The sequence below is a fragment of the Temnothorax americanus genome, unplaced genomic scaffold (assembly GCF_048541705.1).
Source record: "Temnothorax americanus isolate GAGA-0224 unplaced genomic scaffold, ASM4854170v1 Scaffold8, whole genome shotgun sequence".
Lineage (NCBI taxonomy): Eukaryota > Metazoa > Arthropoda > Insecta > Hymenoptera > Formicidae > Temnothorax > Temnothorax americanus.
Window position 1 is genome coordinate 2,706,141 of NW_027509802.1, and position 21,059 is coordinate 2,727,199.

The window sequence follows — 21,059 nt, forward strand, 5'->3', positions numbered from 1 at the left end:
CAAAGATAATAAATTACTAATGCGGTCAAATCTGTATCGTATGAACAAATTCATTTTTCATGCACTCGTTGAGATTCGCTACAATTATTTAATAATTCATGGTTTAGAAACTTGAACCGAGAAAATATCAGTTATGTATGGGATGTTTCGAGAGAGTAAAGTTCCTTCATTGGAGCATAAGATATTACCGCGAAAATACCTAATAAACACGTAGGTACTTCAATATATCGTATTTTTCACCCAAGTATCCAAGCGAGCTCAGTACGTCATATTAGAGCCTCGTTTTATTTCACAGCGGAAAAGACCGCAAACGTCTTCTCCTCGTAAGTGGCAGTTTGCATAAACAGACATCCAAAGCGTACTCCCGTTCGTTCCCGCGAGCTACGAGATTTGTTATCCCCGTCGACTTTCCAGCGACGCGATAATGCTACATTACTGATACTGACACGGCCGGAATTCGGGGGATAATTCTGGGACGTATGCGCTTCGTCTCGCTACACGTATCCACGAGAATACATTCCGATGCACTTCTGAAGATGGGAATTTGACGCGTTTTAGATGCGTGCAATGTGATGGATGGTCGTTTAGGGTATTTTCCTCTGAAGGACGATTAAGAGACTCTTAGAGGCTCGTGCAAATTCTCGCTTGCACGAGAACTGTAATACTACAGTCAAAGTACTAAGTCGGAATTATGATGGTTATTTATTCCGTTTCGCAAAAGCTGAAAAGAAGAGACAAAGATGTTGGTACAAGAGACGAAGAAAATCATGCACTTTTCATTATTTTCTCTGTATTCTAACATTCCAGTTTCTTACTTTCATAATGTTGCAATATTCGTCTCACTTGTCTTGTTAAAAAAAATGATTAATTAAAGTAGCTTTAAATTTCAGTGCGATCATAAATAGCAATAGTATCGTAGAATTGCCATTAAAAATTGTAGGAAATTAATCTCGCAATTTTTACGGAATACTTTTATCTCCCACAGAAATCGAAGCAGAACGGAAGTTGATAGGCGCGAACGATTCGGTTGAGAGAAGACAGAGTACTGTGTGGTTTATTTGGGTCGTTGACGAATGCCATATATATACGTGTCTTCCTATTATACCCTCCGTCACCCTTTGCAACTACAAATCCCGGCACTCTAACTGCCTAAACTGCGGAAACTACATTGAATTCTCCGTCTTAACATAGCAGACGTATTCGTCTTTTAGCCGATTAAATAACTATAATAACGTGAGTTGGTTGTAATGATTTAGAGAACGTTACAATAGCTTGTATAAATTTCACATAAGAATAATTAATTTTCAGCATTTTGCGTCTTTTAAGATTACCGCTGTGCAATACACGTCGCTACGAGATATTAAATCATCATAATTATGTTTCCTCAATTTTCAGAAACGTTTAAAGATGCAAGAAGAAAGTATGAGGAACGGTCTGTGACAATCGTTCTCTCGAATAAAGGAAATAATATCGGAACGAGTTATCTCGGAAGTGGCTCGGAGAGCGTTTAAAGGATTGGGTCTCAGAGCAATAATTGAATCTCTCCGCTCGTTCTCGTATCTGGCAGGGTATCACGAGATCGGGAGAACGAAGAGATAAGAATCGCTATGTCAGTAGGAAAGGAAAATGAGGGGTGCGCACCAACGTATCTGCCAACCGGCACCGCCCTTCGTTCAAATACGACCGCGCGACCAGTTAAGAATATTTTATCGTGGAATATTCGCGCGCGAAGATCGGTAGGGCCCCGCACTCTCTCCTCTCTCTCCTCCTGCAGAAATTCTCCTGACATAGCAGATTTCACAAGGGTCCGCCCGTGTCGACTGCGTGAGCATTTTTCTTTCTTATCTTTCGGCTTCTCTTTGCCTCTCTGTACCTCCGCTGCGACAGACACGTGCCAAGTGAAATGAAGGGATGAAAATTCGGAACGGTTCGCGGAAAATTAATCACGAAACAATAGATAATAAGATTTGGTGAGAAACGCGAGATAACGCTAGTGAAGCATCGCGACGATTCGTCGTTCTATGAGAATTTAATTTATCAGTAATTTATTTACCAGCGTCAGAGGAAAAAGATTGTAAAAACATTTTTTTAAATAAAACAACAGTGTAGTATAGAAAAAATAAAAAGCATTTGTAAATAGTATGGCACTACAAGGGTTTTCCAATTTTTATTCGACTGTAACAACGTGCTCGAGTATTTCAAGCATCATCGAAATGCGAAAAAAGGTCAAACAGAGCAATCCTAAGAGTGCATTCACTGCATTCATTAGCAGCCAATTAATTTCGTACAATTCATTGGAAAAGTTGATGTAATGTTAATTAAAGTGTACTTTTAATTAAATAATCGTGTGTCTATGAATTCATACTTAAAAAATAACAAGAAAGAACTGTTTTAACCTACTTTGTCCGTTTTAAATGTTCGGAACCACTCAAAAATTATGTAAAGTACAAACTGAAACTTTTTCTCACACAAATACACACACACACACGTACATGCACGCACATGAACTGTGAAATGCCAAGAAATATAAAAGATTGATAAAACTTGGACAAGAGGTAAGCGTCAATGTCCCACATTACCAGCCAACGACTACTACTTTTAAAAGTCTCGAGCTCCGATCTATACTTGGTCATCGATCTTGCTCTAATAGATGAGCAAGGACGGAAAGTCGATTTGTTCGGTCGAGTAGCGGCGTGTTTTATTTGTCGCGGTGAGACGTCGTCGGGCCGGGGAAATGTAGAGTTATTACATCCCGACGGAAGAAGAGGAGCGTTTTCAGGCTAGGCGACGAAGACCGGACGAAAAATGGTGCAAGCGGAAGCAACGACTGACGAATGCGATTCGCCACGGAAAGCGACACACTCGTTTTCGGAGAAGTTATATTGCTAACTACAGCTACAGCTCTCCTCCAGAGGGGCCATCGCCTCGGCCTATCTCTTATATGCTACATATAGGAATCGATGTTTACTTACATCGTCGCATGAACGAAATTATGGGGACAGCGGACAAGCAATATCCGCTCGTTTACACATACAAGTAAAACACAAACTGCGAGTGTATATACAGCGTGCTTCAAAAATTCAATGCTGCATCGCGAAGCTAAGTCGTGACGGAAAGATAGCAATAAAATATTGCATAATGCATAGAACGCTGCATTCTTGAAAGATGTAATTTATCTAACTTTTGGCATTATACTATCAGCATATATATATACATATATGAAGCACCAAAACGCGTATTCATTGAATTTATTTTACTTTTTACGATGCACTATTTTACAATTTTTTTCTGCATTTCTATTTCGCGAAATATTGCGGTTTAAGGTAAAGATAACTCCGTTCCTGAAGCTTCACATTTATCATCTCCTATTTTCGTCTGCTATTTTTCTGTCGTCTGTAGTGTGTGAAATATAGGTGCTATTATTTGCTGAATTATTTGTTCTATATATGTCTCTCTCTCTCTATTAGTATTTATTTTTATTATATTCGACGCTTCTCTTCTCTCTTTTCTCTCTGATGTTACTTAATTATCTAGTTTTTCATTGTCTAATATTGTCATTTACGAAAATGTTATTAGCTTTTGGCAAAGAAATTACATAACGTGTTATATATTGATTATGATTCCACGATTATACTGTTTTGAATTTTTAAAGAAAATGTTTTATTCTATTGCTAATGTGTGTATGTGTGGAGAATTGTGTGCGTATGATATATTAATATTTAGTAGATTAAGTTATATATAAAATTACGAAGTCACTCAACGAATATAACCTATTTTTTACTATTTTTTTACAAGCTTGGCATAAAATTCTGTGCAGACATATTTCAGTACTTTGCGAGACTTAAATTTATGAACAGTTATAACGTATAAAAAAGTCGAGATAGTTAACTTTTCTACAAAACTTCAGATTTAAGCATTAATTTTTAATAAAACTGTCAGAAAGTATCCGTGTTAAAGAAATCAAGCTTTTAAAATTTCTTGTTAAAATATTTGAACGTTATTAATATTTAATCCTGAACATCAGGCAAGTTTCCAAAATAAATCTAGCGGAGACCTTAAATCAAATCGTCGAACCGATGAAATAAAAGCAGCAGTAGTCCGTATTTTCAATGTACACAAGATAGATAAAATCCAGAAGTGGAGAGCAATATTTAGCGTAGATTTTGCATGAATACGAACCAATGTTTTTCTACCGATTCTACCGTTTAAATCTTTATGGGAAACGCTCTGACCGATGGTTCATAAAAATTCATTTGCTCACCATACACGTGATCGCAGAATAAATCACGACGAAACATCGTGTACCAAACCCACCACAAAATCCACAGGGTATTATCAAATCAGAGAGTTCTTCCTCGGTCTTCCCTTTTTCACTCAACAGGCTTAAGAGAATTTAGAAGGCGGGTCCCCTTTCCCTGCGCGAGCACAGAACTATATATTACGAAGTGCCGTAATCGAACGCGCTGTTTTCCTCTCTCTTTTCTTAAATCCTTTCCCACATGTATTCGCGGCACATCGTTCCGAGCAAATTTATCTCGAGAATTATACGTTTATATAACAAAACGCAACTTGGTAAACAGTGTGTATTTCAGATCTATGCAAAACGTAAATTTGCAACGTAATGCAATTTTACGCAACAAAGATTTCAGACGCAAATTGACATGTCTTTTTGTTACAAGTTTAAGAGACAAAAAAACGATTTAGTTTCTCTTTTGTATTTACGATAAAGTTTTGATTGTTTACGAAGTTACCTCGAAAAGATAAAACAATTTCAACTTTTCCAAGGGCAACGTGCACGCAAGCTCCGATTTGTACCCCGGTATATACGGAATGTCTCTTCGACCAGATCCATTAACCCACTATATACCATCCTCAACGAGCACGCATTGTACTCCCTCGTATTCTGTGTTCGTACCCTTTTAGTGAATACGCCATTTTATCTAGGTGTATGTGTGCAGATCCATGATCACCTACGCGCTCGTGTGTGGTCGTTGGCGGGAATGAGAGAGAAAGGGGCGCGCACGGCGACAGTGCTAACCAGTGTTCAGGGCGGAACGTGGCCATTGGCGGTTGGTGCAGCGGGGAGATGAAGGTGGTTTGGGTCGAAAGGACGTGCCTGCTCCTCCACCTTTTTCTACCTCCGGCTTTATATTTCTCCGTTTCGCCGCGACACTGTCTTTGTCCTCCGGCGAGCTTCCTCCCGGCGGACTAAAGGGGAAATGCGGAAATGTGCCGAGATCTTAACTTCATTATTCTGGAACGTTTTAATTTCGGTCGACCGTCTCGCACTGGAAAGGGGGAAAAATAAAAAGTATCGACAGTATAAATGGGCCGAAATACGGGCGATATGCAGTGACAGTGGTAAAACGGTACGAGCAAGATATGTATTATAAAAAAATTCCAAAACGTAAATTAAACAATAAAATTTTTTTACTAAAAAAAAATAAAAATAATTAAATTTACGTTAAATATATTTGAGAATATCACGAATATAAAATAAATCACGAGTAGAGCATAGAAATGGATGAACAAAAGCAAACATATTCTCTGCACCCTACGTGATGACATTCTATAAAATATACAACGCGCTTGTCCAGTGAATTCGACGAAGCTTTTCGCCGCGCTCCGTAAAACTGTCAAATCGTTCAAACATTCATGTGAGCAAAATTTTTCAACATGCATTATAAATGCAATCGAATGTATCTGCTACCGCTCTCGTATTAAACATGCATTCGTCACAAAAATAAAAAGGACAACGATATCAATAAGAATACGATTTCAACAATCGTAATGATAAATGTCAACGAGCAAGCAGTCTGTTTACTGGAAAATATTTCCTGGACAATAGCTGTCGCTGTAGACAAGCTATATAAAGCTCGTAACAGTAAAAGCTACAAGACTTGATAGACCGGCTATAGTTTTCAAGGATAACACGAGCTATCCGTGTTCAGCTAAGAGGCAATATATGTAACAGTGAAGCCATGCATTCTTTATTGACACTTGTCTCGATTATCTTGTATGTAAGCCGAGATTGAGAAAATATTGAGCCCTAGATTGCGTACTCTATCCACTTAATAGTAATTGCATAGCTTGCACAATCCCACCAGTGTATACAGCAACTATTTCGCATTAATATCTTAAAAGTGTTCGCTCGAGTAATACAAATGTCGCTTCGTCTAACTATATTGCGGAACGGATTTCATGCAGCGTGTAACTCTCTTGAACGCGTTGAAATTATTTGCTATCGCAAACTTCAAGAATTTACCCATATCTCTACATCGCGCACACGTGATACGAAATTATACGTGGAAATATGTCTCTACGTCGCCTGATGCATGCTCGTTCGGTTTGTGTTTGAAATAGAATAATTATGTGTTATTACGCGGCGCGTATACAGTGCGTTCTAATCGCTCAAATAATTTACATCAACGAACCGAAGAAATATTATCCAAATAATGTAAATTAAACGCAGCGACGATTGAAGCCTGCATTAATCGTACTAGAGTTCCCGCCGGGGGGAATAAGATTTGAAACCTACCGGAATATTTGCACATGCTTGCTTTACTGTTTACTCGCCTTACTTTACGACCTGCTTCACACGTTTGCGCGTTTCTCATCGCGCGAACGAGCGCGTTCCAAAGTACACTTCATTGTTATCGCTGCTTTCGTTTGCTCTTCGCTGTACTTGCTCTATATTAGCACTTTGCATCTCATGCTTATTCCAGATACTTGCCGCCAATACGGCGGCGTATAACTGCATAAAAGAACAAAGAGGCGTGTTAATGATCCTCGGTAAATAATCGCTACTTGATTGTTACAATATTTTACCCACAAAGAAGATTTGACTCTTTCATATACACACACAACGTGTTCCACTCATCATATAACATCATAGATGTCTTTATACATCTAATATTTGTATTTTGGTAAAACAAAAATTAGTATAATATACCGACGACAGTATTTTTTGTACACGATATCGTGAGAGGTAGAATTTTGTGCAATATAAAAATATTTCAAGTCTCTGAGCAAGAGCACGTTCTGACTATTATTAAACTCTTTTGTGCTCGAACTTAAAATATTTTTACCAAACCTACAAAATCTTTTTAACATCTCACGATATCACATATAAAAAGTTGATATTGCTTATATCAATTTTTGTTTAAATCAATACAAATGTCATATTTCTTAAACTTCTTTAGGCATCTATATAGTGATATTACGTAACGCGACTTGAAAAGAAATGACTTTGCCGCGGCGCCTGCATGCATTTGAATATACATATATGCATATATAAAGGATTGCCATTGACGCTAGGTAGTACCACAAAAGGCATCATGGATCGTAGAAACGTCATGCATTCCGTTTGGTCAGCTTATTACTCCAAAGGCTCGTTTCGCACACGAGGTGCACAGTGACCCTTTATGGTCTCCAACCGTCTTCTGCTTGATGTATTCCCGAGGGAATCGATTAATACGCGCGATTGCGGATGCAACGAGCCGCTTCCAAGACCCTGGGTACCGGTTAAACGACAGGACTTCCACACCCTTTCAGCTCGAGCGCTTATATTATTTGCAGACGTGAAATTAAAACAGAAACAGATAGGATCCGAATATAATGAGATAATATATATATGTATACGTATTGATAACAGATTTGTTGAAACGTGATGTTATTATATTATTACGGATTTTGTTGTTGAGAATTCAATTGCGGTCAGTATTTCTTCTAGCATACAAATATTAATTAACGAGCAGGATAACTACGTTAAAGCTACCAATTTGAGATAATTATGCGCATTCTCTTAAATGACATTGACCATTAAAATCATTAGTGCATTCGGCAGCGTAATAGGTAACGAAACACTGGGTACGTCATGGATAAATCATTAATTGGCCCAATTATGGACGCAGTTACCGAGATACTGATACTAATTTCTAATCAAGAGTAGGCGAATCTCCTTTCATTCTAATCCTGCGGACATCGTGACAGTACAAGGCAACCGTGTCCCACGTGCAATACAAGTTATTACGTTGCTTCTGCCGTACGCAATTGCAACTCCGAAGACGCCAACATCTCTGTAACTCGAACTAATACCTCCTACGACTTCAGGCGGAAATTGTGAGCAGTGCGCGAGCTACGTCGACTGTGCGTTCATTACCGCTTGTACGAAAATCTAATCTCGCGATAATAAAACATTTCCACAGTTCACAAAGCTATTTCGTGTCTGAACGATACAATTAATATAAATTTATAAGCCCTTTTCAATTATCTCGGTACACAAAAACCCAAACATAAAATATTTGAAAAAGCCTGCAAAAAACGAGAAATAATCATTACATTTATAAGCTGTCTAAAAATATTGCAACAATTTCAGAAATCAAACAATAAATTTATATACTTTTATTAAGTAAATTGAAAACTACTAATTATAATTGTGTGTATTCCAATCCTTCATTTAATATGAATATAGTGAGCCATTGAAGCGAAGGACCGCGCGGTTTTGTGGTCGAGTATGTGTGTGTGTGTGTGTGTGTGTGTGTGTGTGTTTGCGGTTATAATATCCTATATGTTATATTCTAAGTGTCTGTGAGATATGAACGTATAAAACCATTGTCTTACACATCTGTGCGCGCAACAGGATTCCAAATGTCAATATTGTGTTTAATTCGAATACCGTAATTGCTGATCTAAACCATATAACTTTATAAAAATCAAACGCTCTAACGCTCCCTATTTGTTAATTACGTTACGCTGGTGTAACAATAAATGAGTAAAAATGAATCGACGCGAGAAATTTCAATATTCGGTTTACATATATAAAGCATATTTGAATAAAATCGTCCAACAATGCACTTTGCAAACAGATTTTACGGACTACCGATTAATTCAATCCAATACGGTTTGCTGGCGTGCAAAAAAAAATACAGTTTTCGTAATCAAGCGCGACAGGTTATTTTGGGCTGGACACATAAGCTATGAATCCATCGGTTGCATCTCGTTCGTATGCAATGACCGATGCAAACAATCTACCGCTTACGGATGACTATCACGTAAACATGTCGAGCGGAGCCCAATGAATTTGAACTATCGTCGACGCAAAAGTTTACTTTGATACCACTCGCTTCAATCACGTCCCGTAAGCTTCCGCGAGCTCCATGAGAATGAGACGCGAATGTCTCCCGCGCGTAGCTTTTGCGTGGATTATCACGATTACATCGTTCAACAGAATTTATGCTGCGGTGTTGGATTTATCCATTAACGTTGCGACAATATCCCTTACGGCAATGAAACATATTTTGTCACGAAAACCGACACTGCGTAAAATACTCTGCGAAATACATTTTCCGTGACTTTTTACTGTCAATTTTATGTAAATTGTAGACTGACAAAGTTCTCTCGCTTCCACGACTAATATAGACTGATGTTTAACGTGAAATAATTAAACCATTGGTGAGACACACGCGAGTGTTGTCACACTGAAATTTTTAAGAAATAATTCCGGATTGACTATGCACTTGAACAAGTTTCGTAATGTTGCAATGGAACTTAATTTGTGTTTTATGGAGCAATGAGCAAGAATATAAATCCCAAAATAAACATGTTACTGAGAAAAACGATTAATCCGAGCAATCGCTAGTATAACTCGCCACTTCCAAGACTATACGGATACCTTCGCACTCCGCCGGAACTGTTTTCATCCCATTCTCCGATTTCCCAGATGCAAAGGACATCGTCCTCTTCCCCTTTCTCCCTCTCTCTCTCTCTCTCTCTCTCGCGTAAGCAGCAGCAGTATATAGCTATGCAGGCAGGGGTCAGTCGAGATCGTATTGCTCGACAGGAGCCACGCAATTGCAGTTGCGGAACCGCGAAGCTCGGCGGAATTCGAACTAACGGCATTCACCCGGACTCCTTGATACGACCGAGTCGCGCAACTTACAATTATAGCGTATACACGATAAAGCCCCATCGCTTTCCACGCGGACACGCACACTCTCCCGGGAAAACTCAATCTCTCGGCTACGTAACCGCAATCGCCACGCATTCCCCGCCGCGACCGTCGTATAAGCGAAATTTAGTAATAGCTTCGTATCCCCATCGAGCTGCAAAGGAATGCATGTTAATAGAATTATTGATATTCCGATTTCCACTCGTGCAAACTAACCGCGCGCCCTTAACCACTTTTAACCGACAAGATCTCGAAATTATTCTCAATTTATTGATGTTGATTGCATGACAGAATGTATGTGTTTTTACTTGGAATATTCCTGTTTAAAAATGGTGTAACAGAAAATGCTTTAATATCTCTTACATATAAATGACGAGAAGATGTTATTAAGTCTCGAGTACATTACAGAAATAATATACTTCAGTTTCTGTATGAGATTAGAAGCCCTTTTGCATGTATTTATATACAATGTAATATACACACGTCAAATACTTTTATACACTTATTACAGCTTGTTAAGTGATATGCAAACTAGTCAGCAAAGAGTTATACATGCAATCCTCAGTTTGCCCGACATTGCCTATTCAGTTTGGTCGTTACACGGGCCACTACCGATATAGCGAGAGCTTTAGGTGCCAACTAGCTTTTCAAATTATCATTTAAACGGATTCGAATTGTCCCATGATACCCGTTGTTCATAGCTAGACTATGCTTTCGAGATTATAGGCCGTCGGGACTAAAACCATTTCTCTCACGGAATTTAATCGGATCCCGGCGGAATTCCAGACCAGTCGTCTCGAAACAAATTCACGAAACACCAACTGTATTCTAGTTCGCTTCCAAAATTCCAAGTAAACCAATATAACTCGCGTGAACTCCGCAAAAAAAAGGAAACCCATCGGGCAGAAATGTGCGCGCGCGCAAATAAAATAAAGTGACAAAAAGAACAGATCTAGAAGTAACTATCTCGTCTATTTACTGCACTCCTAACATTACTTGACTGACTACCTTAGCACGCGTGTTATACTCTTGTAACTTAAGCACTCGTTTCTGACTATTTAGAGTGTAGGGCTTTAAATACCGATTTTAACATATGAAATCCCATCTATAAAGTTCAATTAAGCATGATAAGCGAGCTTTCTATACGGTACAAGAAGATTCTTCAAGCACGCGATGTGCTTCGTCATTTTCAGCGCGGACGTAATTATGCGGCTATTCGATCCCGGCATCAAATTAATCCAGGCATTATCGGGTAGCCATAGCGAGCGCAACATCATACTGCGACGTGCGAAGTTATCGATCGTAATTAACAGATTTTCCATTTAATACGCCGCATCGATCGATTTACACTGCATTTGTATCATCGACGGATATTATTCGCGCCTTTTTTACGCGACTTATATTGCTTTTTCTCGCATAGTCACAGAGACCGTTACTTACGCAACTCGCCGTTAAATCCACCGTCACGGCGCCGTAAATATTTTCCATCGAAGATATTGCACAAGATGTGTATACATAGAGGAAGGAGAGAAAGATGCAAGACGGAGTGAGAACAAAATTATTTCGCGGGCGTAATGGCGCGGATGTATCCAATAAAACAAGGAGGAAGTAGATGGCGATCGATCGTAAGAAAACAGAGGCGCGCAAAATTTTCTCCTCAGCATGCCAAACCCCGTAAATTTCTGAAGCTATTAAGTTTATCGGCCCGGGTAAGAAGCTTCTAACTTTTATAAATGGTCGTCTTGCCTCCGGTGCAATTTACGAAAAAAAAACCTCGTTCCTCATTTCACTTAATTCTGCCACAGCGCGGACGAGCGGAAGCGGTGGTACGACAGGTCGGGTAAATCAATATACCGTTGTAATAGAAAACGATTGATTCGTTCCCCACCGATTGATCGATCTAAGATTGTCGTCCGTCCCACTCTGCCAAAAAATATTAAAATCTCAGTTATAACGGAACTCTGTCCCAAATACGATTATTTACCATCTATAAATATTACTATTATAATAATTTATGAACGAGTGGATGCAACGAACTGTCACGCCCAAAATACATACCTATACCATTCTTAAACATGAAATATTATGATACACCGAATACACCTTCTTATCATTTAGCAATACATCGATGCAAAGTACAGTACACTACAGTATTTTAGATCAATTCATTTATATATATATACACACAAGTACAATCATATCCAATTTATGTCAATAGTTGACTGCCAATAGAAATAGCAGTTGTTCACAAACGTATACACGTTACGCAGAACAAAAAGGAAGGACGCAGGACAAGACGCGATTCAATGTCACACGGGGAAAATCTTTTCCTGGGGCTGTACAGGCTGCTTAATAATTTCACTGAGTCACGGACGCGACGTCACCGGCAATTTCGTCCGTCAAACTCGGACTGGTTGAGACAGCGGGGGTGCGAATTTTCTGAGCTTTTTTATTCTTTCGCGCTGTATTATCAATTCCCCGGGGTCTCTTACCGTCCTTATTCATCTTGCGGGAAGAATTGGTTTTCGACCTGTCGAGCGTTGACGCGGGCGTCGACAATTTTGCGAATCGCACGGCGATGCGATTCGCGCGATCCAACTCGTCGCCAGTGGGAAGATAGTAGTGGCCGCGGTATCTTCGCAAAATACCATACTCCACCCCTCGCTTCAAAGCTGCCTTCACCTGAGATATCGCGTAAATTCCGATAAGCTTTAGGCTCAGGATAAAGCAAATGCAAAAGCGCAGCGCAAAAGATCAACTATCGTTGAGGTATAAAACGATTGCGCAATCTTCGATTTCTCTATTTAAAACGGGAGCTACCGCGACAAATTTCCAATTCTCTTCCATTAAAATATCGTTATTCAGAATGATTTGCGAAATTGACACGAACTGGGAACTCGTACGCCCTTTATATACGCATGCCTGCGACAGTGATTGACACGTAAAATTAGAAAAAGTACAAAAAAAGATTGCCGACATTGATTTCAATCAACGCTATCGTTTTTTGCTTGAAACGACGGCATTGCGTCAATGGTGTGAATGTTAAGGTGTTTATAACACTCGGCCAATTAGAATCGTAAGCATTACAGGCGTATATTAAGCATACGTATATATGTGTGTGGAACACGTTATGCTAACAAGAAATATAATTACAGCTATTGGAACGATCATTGAAATTTTGTGTAAAAATAAGACTCTAGCTATGCTCACTTGTCGTTTAATGCTTTGTTCAGGAATGCTCGAAGCGTAACTAATGTATCCTGTAATCTTTTTGGGTGTAGAGCCTTTGGTTTCGCGAAGATCTTGTATAGCAGAGACGACTAGAGCAGCGATTTTCATAGGTTTCACGCTTTTTCCCTTTTTTCCCGTTTTTGTCTCCTTTCTCGCCATTTTCGCAATAATCGTTAAAGTGCATACAAATTACATCCGCAATTTAACGCCAATATTATTGTTAAAAGTATACAAAACGGGATTCCCACAATGTAATCGACACGAAAAATTTACTTCGCGATTGCTGTCAAAGAACCCGTTACTATCGATTATTTCTATCATTTGTTCTATTATCGGAGCTGTTTTCACGTAAAATAACTTTTTCAAAGCAGCCCTCGGAAATACTAGTTTTCAATTTAACTTTTCAGTTCATACATCAAATTAACTCTATTCGATTAAAAGTAATCTAATAAAAATTGAAAAAAATTATTTGTATTTTACGTAATTTGTATGTTTATAAGTATGTTTGTATGTTTATTGTATGTTTGTATGTTTGTATGTTTGTATATTTGTATGTTTGTATGTTTATTGTATGGTGTTTATTGTATATATATTTAAGTAATTAATTTTTTTTTAAACATCGTTTTTTTTATCGAGCTTGTACACGTACATGTATCAAAAATCGAGCACGTAAAAAAAACGCTAAACAGCAGGATAGGTTGGAGAAAAACGTAAAAAAGTGCCGTAACTACTAAGAGCGCACTGTGTTGCAGGATTTAAAAAAAAATGCCACGTCATACCGCTGCATTACAACTGTGTCTATGCATAAAACTGAGGCATGCAAATTATTTTCTTCTTTCGTATTTTGCCCGCGAGCTTTATCGGCGGATTCTCGGTGCGTGTTTTCGCCCACCTTGTCCCGTAATCAGTCAACTTTATGATAGGCATTACTTTCTTAGGGAATGAAAAAAAGCAACCGGTGAATAATACATTGCCACCGGCCGGATGCACTCGCATCGGGTATCAACCCCCAGAGAGTGCAACCGCCCTTTTTAGAATCCCGGCCAGAGTAGGGCGAATTAGTCATCGCGCAAAGGAAAAAAAGGACGGCGGTTATACGCGAAAACCACGGTGATTGATCGTCAGACCGTTATCAGCCACAAACGAAAGTACACAGCGCGCAATAATAAGCTCTGAAAAGTCGGAATTGTTATATGCAATCATACGTGCCCTGATAAGCCGCGCCGCTAATAACGGTGGACAATACGTTATACCAAGAAATTCGCACGCGATCGCGTAAGCCCGCCGATGATATCCGCACGCAAGCACCGCATTTGCATAATAAAAAATAACAAAAAAGATTACAATTACTAACGGCGCGGCGTACGGTCATGTCGACCGGTGCTCGAAAACGTATTTTACTTGTAATCGGCCCGTATTAATCTCCGCGAAACCACTTAATTTCACGCCGCGTTGAATCGCGCCAGTTTTTCACTTCGACCACACGGTAGAGCGCATAATTTCAAGATTTTTAACCCCACGCGGCCGTCCCATTTTTTAATTGACTACACAAAAATTACTGACAATTTCAGCAGGAAACGCGCCATTACCGTTTTTGCTCCGTCTGCCAACAATACGTATCAAAATCTGATATGTAAAAAAAATTATCCATATTTCGACGATCAAGCAATTACGTGTCAATAAAACATAAATTAAAACATTTTTATTCTTTTAATTAAATAAAAGCAACGTGTCTCTCGCACTCGAAATTAATTCCTGTTACATAATTGCTTGTTGATTTCACGTGATTAGAAATGGAATATTACGCATCTCAATGTAAGTTGATCCTATTTTCCGCCTATTCGCATAATTTTCATCGCGAACAAACCGCTTAAAATGAAATAACGTTAAACTTATTACACGTGAAACCTCGTTAACGGAGCTGTACATATCGCATGATGTGATGTTTCAATGTTTCATTATATCCTTTTTGTGTACACAGATATTTTGCCTATACATAAGTATATGTCACTCGTTTCCTCTCGCATACAAATCTTTATTCATTGTTAAAAATATAAAATAACAAAAATTGACACTCAGAACTAATAATCTCTCTCTCTCTCTCTCTCTCTCTCTCTCTCTCTCTCTCTCTCTCTCTCTCTCTCTCTCTCTCTCTCTCTCTCTCTAAACAATAAAATATTAAATTAAATATTAAGATAAATTTTGATATAATTTAGATTGTTGAATTTTATAGAAAACGGCAAAGAACATTATATGACGATTTATGATGCTTTTAATTCGTCCGTGTATAGACGGCCTCAAAATTCTCCTGTTTTACGTGAAAACACCTTCGCGAAACAGAGCATCATAAATTAATCGTGGCATATCAAGCATGATCTAGTACATTCCCTGCAGCTCTTTACTCCCTTCTCTCCTTTCTTCCGGCTCATGAGCGTCGATTATTATCAGCGCAATTACGTCGGCAGCTCGCGGTTTAGGAAAATACCGATTCCGAGCTGCTCACGGCATGCGAAGAGAAATTTATTAACAGGCATACGTGATCGCTTATGCACGCACGTAATAAGGTTTAAGCGACGTGCAGGGCGAATTAAACGAGCTGAACGGCTATCGGTGCCGACAATGCATTCGACCATGCTTTATCGTTTAATATTCTAAGTGGTCGTATAATCAAGTGACGTTCACCGCACTCGTAAAATGCAACGAAGCGAGCTAATTACGGACGAGCTACGTTATGCACATAGATTTTAGCGACCGTTCGTCGCTTGCTAGGAAATCCACGAAATACTTTATGTGACATCCACTAGCATAATGTAACTAAAGCGTAATGATATCGGAATGTATTAAAGCTCATCATATACGAGTAAATCTGTTTTTTGCGTTACTCGTTCTAACCATTATAAACGTTAAATGCTTACAATTAGGCTTTAAATAAAGAAATATTATGTATATATTATGGCTAATCAAGAGACACGCGGTAGTGTCTCGCGCCAAGTACACGCGGAGCGAGACCGACCCTGACTCTTTTACGCGATAAAATAAACGTGATTTGAGACGCTTTTTTAATATCATAAAATTTAATATAAGTGACTAAATATTGAACTTATACCTATTAATCTTGTTTCTGTTTTGCCTATGTACTATCTTTTCACAAAATAATTAATGCAAACTAAAAGGATCTTTACTTCAAATTGATATTCCACAAACTTGTTAAGAGATTATATCGTTTTATTGATTTTCCTTCAACGTTTAGATGATTATCGCTTTCTAGATTGCTCTGCCGGAGCTCTCTCTCTCTCTCTCTCTCTCTCTCTCTCTCTCTTTCTCTCTCTCTCTCTCTTCGGTGTCAATATCGACTACGTTGAGAACCCCTGATATAAAACAAAGTAACACGACTACGAAGTTTCGCCCGGGAAGGCAGTTGAGATAAAGAAGGTCAATTAATCTTTCGTTCCTCGGCCGGTTGTTGCCAACAGGACGAGGATCGAAAGTGAGGTCATGCAATTTCTGCCGTTAAAGTTAAAATCAGATGAAAGAAAAATAACGTACGTACCAAATAATGAGAAAGCGATAGAAAAGAGACAAAATGAGAGAAAAGCAAATTCGTACTCTCTGTTAATTAAATCTGCGCGAGGCGCAACGCTTCGAGTACTTCAAATCTTATCCCGTCGGGAAGATCTCGCGCGCGTCTCCTCGAAAAATTGCGGTACCCCAAAGAACTTTCAATTGTAGTCGCATTTAATTACTGCGTCCCTCGTTTCTTCTAGCGTTTGTGTAATCGCAGTTACCACAAAAGCCTCTCACCGAGAAGATACGATCCTTATTGTCCGCCTCGCGCACAAACAGCTTAATAGAAATGTAATTCCCTCGCAGCGATTCCGGCTGCGTTATATTGTCGTTATACGTTATACAACGCGAATACGTTATTCAATTACTTTGTGGCTACGTGATAAATCTCGAAATTGACAGAAGTCCGACGTGGGAGCTTGTGTAGAGCTATATGAGATATACCCGCACCGGCTCTCGGACACATCGCCGTAACCAACGAATGAATGTAATTTGCGAGCGAAATGATTAATGGCCGTCACAGCGACTATAGGTAAACTACTATAGCGATGCTCTTCTTCAGCTTCCCCATGAATGGATTACATACATAAGCGATCGCGATAGGAGGAATGAGTTTTAGAGCTTGCTTTTAGGAAAGTTTCGAGAACCACTGCGTTAAATGGGATTCTCTATATGGAAGGGTTATGCGTGATATGCGCCGCTATTAGACATAGGCCCGCACGTGCGCCGCAGTGCTGGAAATGATCGATCCAGAAACAAGCAGATCGGACGAAAGCCAGCAGACTTGCAGACCGAACACTTTAGTCAGTATGCAGGGTGGAATGGCGGATGGCGCATCGTGGAAATTACCGGCGTTCCGATGCATCATTGCAGGATTGTGCAGTTTCCGCACAGGGCCGTAACCGCCGTGATCGAACCTTCCCGAATGCAATTGATCCATAACCAATGGCTGCACTCACGCTAATACCGTAACACTCGTACGTCACTAACGTCTGCAACTCTCTGCAACTAATTATGCAGTAATTCCGGCCGCTCCGCGCACGAAATCATCTTCAATGACTTTAAATTATTCAGGTTTCCGTATATTAGCTCTCCGCATTACAAACATAAGTCTCTATCACGGATCTCCCGTTCGCACAACTCGTTATCTCCGTTTCCACGTCATTAAGTACAACATCGCTGTTAGCATATCTCTATAATTTTTTTTTCCAATTCCACAAATAATCCCGAGTCAATGACACCGATCTGCCGTTCAAGTCACATCAAAAATTTCGATAGAACGGTATCAATTCGAAATGCAGATAAGCCATGCGTTGCTAGACAGCTTTGCGGCTGGTTTCCTGATGCATGAGATCTGCAACGCCATCGGACCTCATGAAGAATTCAGCCCGGCTAGCGGATACATTCTGGACGACGTTCGAGCCACGAAACTTGTTGTTGCCCTAGCAGTATCTTGCTTGAAATGGGCTCCACGGGGAACGGCGTGCCTCGTTAATACTTTAATTTCGTGTAGCAGCTTTCTGTAATACTGCCACGACCCGACAAACGTATAGCCTGACAGCATACGAAGTTTCCACGAGCCAAGGCTTAATTGTTTGCTTACTGAATTGTTGTTAGTTAAAGTGGAAAGTTGCTGATAACTCGACTGCAACAGAGATAGCAAGAATGAGCGAAGAAGGACAGGAAGGGAAATGATGCGGGAGGAGAGAAAGAGAGAAGAGAGAAAAAGCTGAGAGACCGAAAGGAAGAGGAATCACGTATAACGGGGATCTGTCTGTGCTGGGTATCAAGTAAGTAGGTTCTCTCTCTTAACTGACTAAAATCTCCATAGACGAAAGTAGCGGGGCCAGCATAAGTCGCGGAAAGTCCTATCAAAATTGTAAGATTTCCTCGGCAATTTCATTGCTCCTTAATGTTTATAAACGTTGAACAAAAGAAAAGTTTATTGATCAAAGTAGATAGTAATACTTTAGCGCAGCGCAGCTTCTTTTTCAAATAATATCGGGAGATTGATGAGATGCACGATTGTACCGAGCGGAAGGAAATTCCGATATGACTTCGTTATTGAGCGCCACAAAAGCGCCAAGAAATTGCGTTCATATTTGATGGATTAACAATAAAATTTTCTATTATTGGTGGTAAGCCTTTTAACCTCATCACACGAACGTATTTCACCAGTTTATCAAAGACAAGCAAAACATTGTATGTACAAAGCTGTATATAATTCATATCCCGTTCATAAAAATGTCAGGAGTATTTTGAAACTTAGAACGGTATATAAAATTGTAATTAAGAAATCTGCGTTGGACAACTTTATTTTTCCAATAGCGGTAAATTAATGCTGCTACCTGCTTTATAAACTATAGGAAACGTTAAATGGCCCACGGAAACCTTCGCAAACCCGCAAAGCTTCTGAAAAGATTTCAGTTTCATTCGGGGAAATTTGTAAAAAATTTTAATCCTCTAAGTGCAGTAGCAAATAACGACAGTGTAGAAATCGTCGTTATAGATGTCGTTATAAAAATATAACGACAAGATTTTCTCAAGAAAAATACGTGTATCATTAACGCATCCGATACACTGACAGATTTTGGCTCTTGATTTAAATAGGAAGGATATCAGCAAATTCATATTTTCAAAACAAGTCTCAGAAAAAATTACCAGGATTTTTGAATCGCGAAATAAGAATGGCGTATACAACTTTTTTCAAAAATATAAAATTGGCTATAAAAAAAAGGCGCCATTATCTTTATGTATATCCCCGTGGGCTCGATGCCAGATCAAAGGCACTAAAACTCTTTCAGCGTTACATCCACGTAATTCCACGACCCTTACCCTGACCAGCCTTAACCTAACCACGATCAATTTCACCTTTAACCCCAAAACGTCCACTTGAACGCATGCCAGAATAATATAGTTACCATATTGAGCGCCTCTCATAACATTATGTAAGTCACGGATAAAAACCACACTATGATGAGAATGATAATGAAGGGCTAATTGTAAGTAATACCGGGATAGAATACGATAGCTTATAATACAAAGCATAATTGCGCGCGCTACGAGAGAACGCGCGGAATGCGAAATGAAAATCCGTTCTTGCTGGGGTCGCAATGTTTTGACACACAAGTTTAATACCGAACAAGCCGCGAATACGTTACACGGCAAATTGCCGTCGAGGAGCTAGTCGAAATAGCAGGGGCGCGAATGAGGGCTCGTCCACCATATCATCTCCGTGGCTTCGGAATAATCCGAAACTCGGTCGCTCGAACGGCTTAGAGCGAAATATAAACGAAGAGTCCGACGCGCTTGATCCCGCACTTCTCTTTCACGTTGTTGACGATAACGACGGCAGTTCGCGCCAAACAATTTTGCGTAGCTCTGCTCTAATGCAATGTCGACACCAGTCGAATACATTTGCAAGCATAAACCAAACTCCGCTCTCCACGGTACTCCGATCAAACATCAGAGAAAATGATGGACGCGATCCCCGCGTTCGCTGTCTCGAACGACTGGAAATACTACAACGATCGACTCTCTCTCTCGCGGGGTGCACGACCTCGCATCGAGGGGATGCGGATTCCTCGCAGTCGGGATGAATGTGACCAGGCGCCGTCGATCGGGGAAATTTGGCCAGTGCGCGCGAATATTGTTGACCGCGCGGTATCGAGCACGGAACTGCGAAGTTTATTGTAGATGGAGGGCGATGCGCACGTGTAAAATATGACGATTACGATCACGACGAAATTGGATCACGCGGCTTTTCCGTTGCGCGCTAGAAAAAAAAAAAAAAATATATATATATATATATATATATGTAGGTCCGGAAGTATGTTCCGGGACTTTTATTTTTGATATCGGTATATTCCGGGACATTTGGCAGTTTCCAGGACTGTCCTGGAAAAAATTGATGTCCTACGGCAATTTTCGGGACAGTTTTTTGAATCTGATTACATATATATGCGTTATATTCCAGGACTGTACATTTCAAAAAACGTAAACAGTCCCGGAACATACCTCTGGACCTACATATATATATATATATATATTTTTAGGTATTATATAGGTATTATATATATATATTATATATGTATATATACTATGTATATATGTATATAAAAAACGATGATCAAACACAGTCGAGAAGATTTTAAACTGTAACAATAGTTCTCTTCTCGTTCTGTTCTTTGCGTACGATTAATGTAATGAAATCCGATTCCAACGGGAAATGACTTACGACTCCGCGCCGTGCTCCGTAAATTTGCTGCAGATATTATAAAGCAAAAAAGATGTGCGGTTCGTTGAACTTGATATA

General features: G+C 39.5%; 2 protein-coding genes across 12 annotated transcripts in view; both read right to left on the minus strand.

Annotated features, from left to right (window-relative positions):
• The window catches only part of LOC143907171 (TWiK family of potassium channels protein 7), a 262,816-nt gene that overhangs the window by 155,075 nt on the left and 86,682 nt on the right, over positions 1–21,059 (minus strand). The window lies entirely within an intron of this gene.
• LOC143907083 (uncharacterized) lies at positions 12,308–13,339 on the minus strand. The gene is made up of 2 exons (XM_077423605.1): positions 13,160–13,339; positions 12,308–12,631 (listed from the first exon to the last, which is right to left on the minus strand). Exons 1-2 carry the CDS (start codon positions 13,337–13,339, stop codon positions 12,308–12,310), a joined length of 504 nt encoding a protein of 167 aa, XP_077279731.1.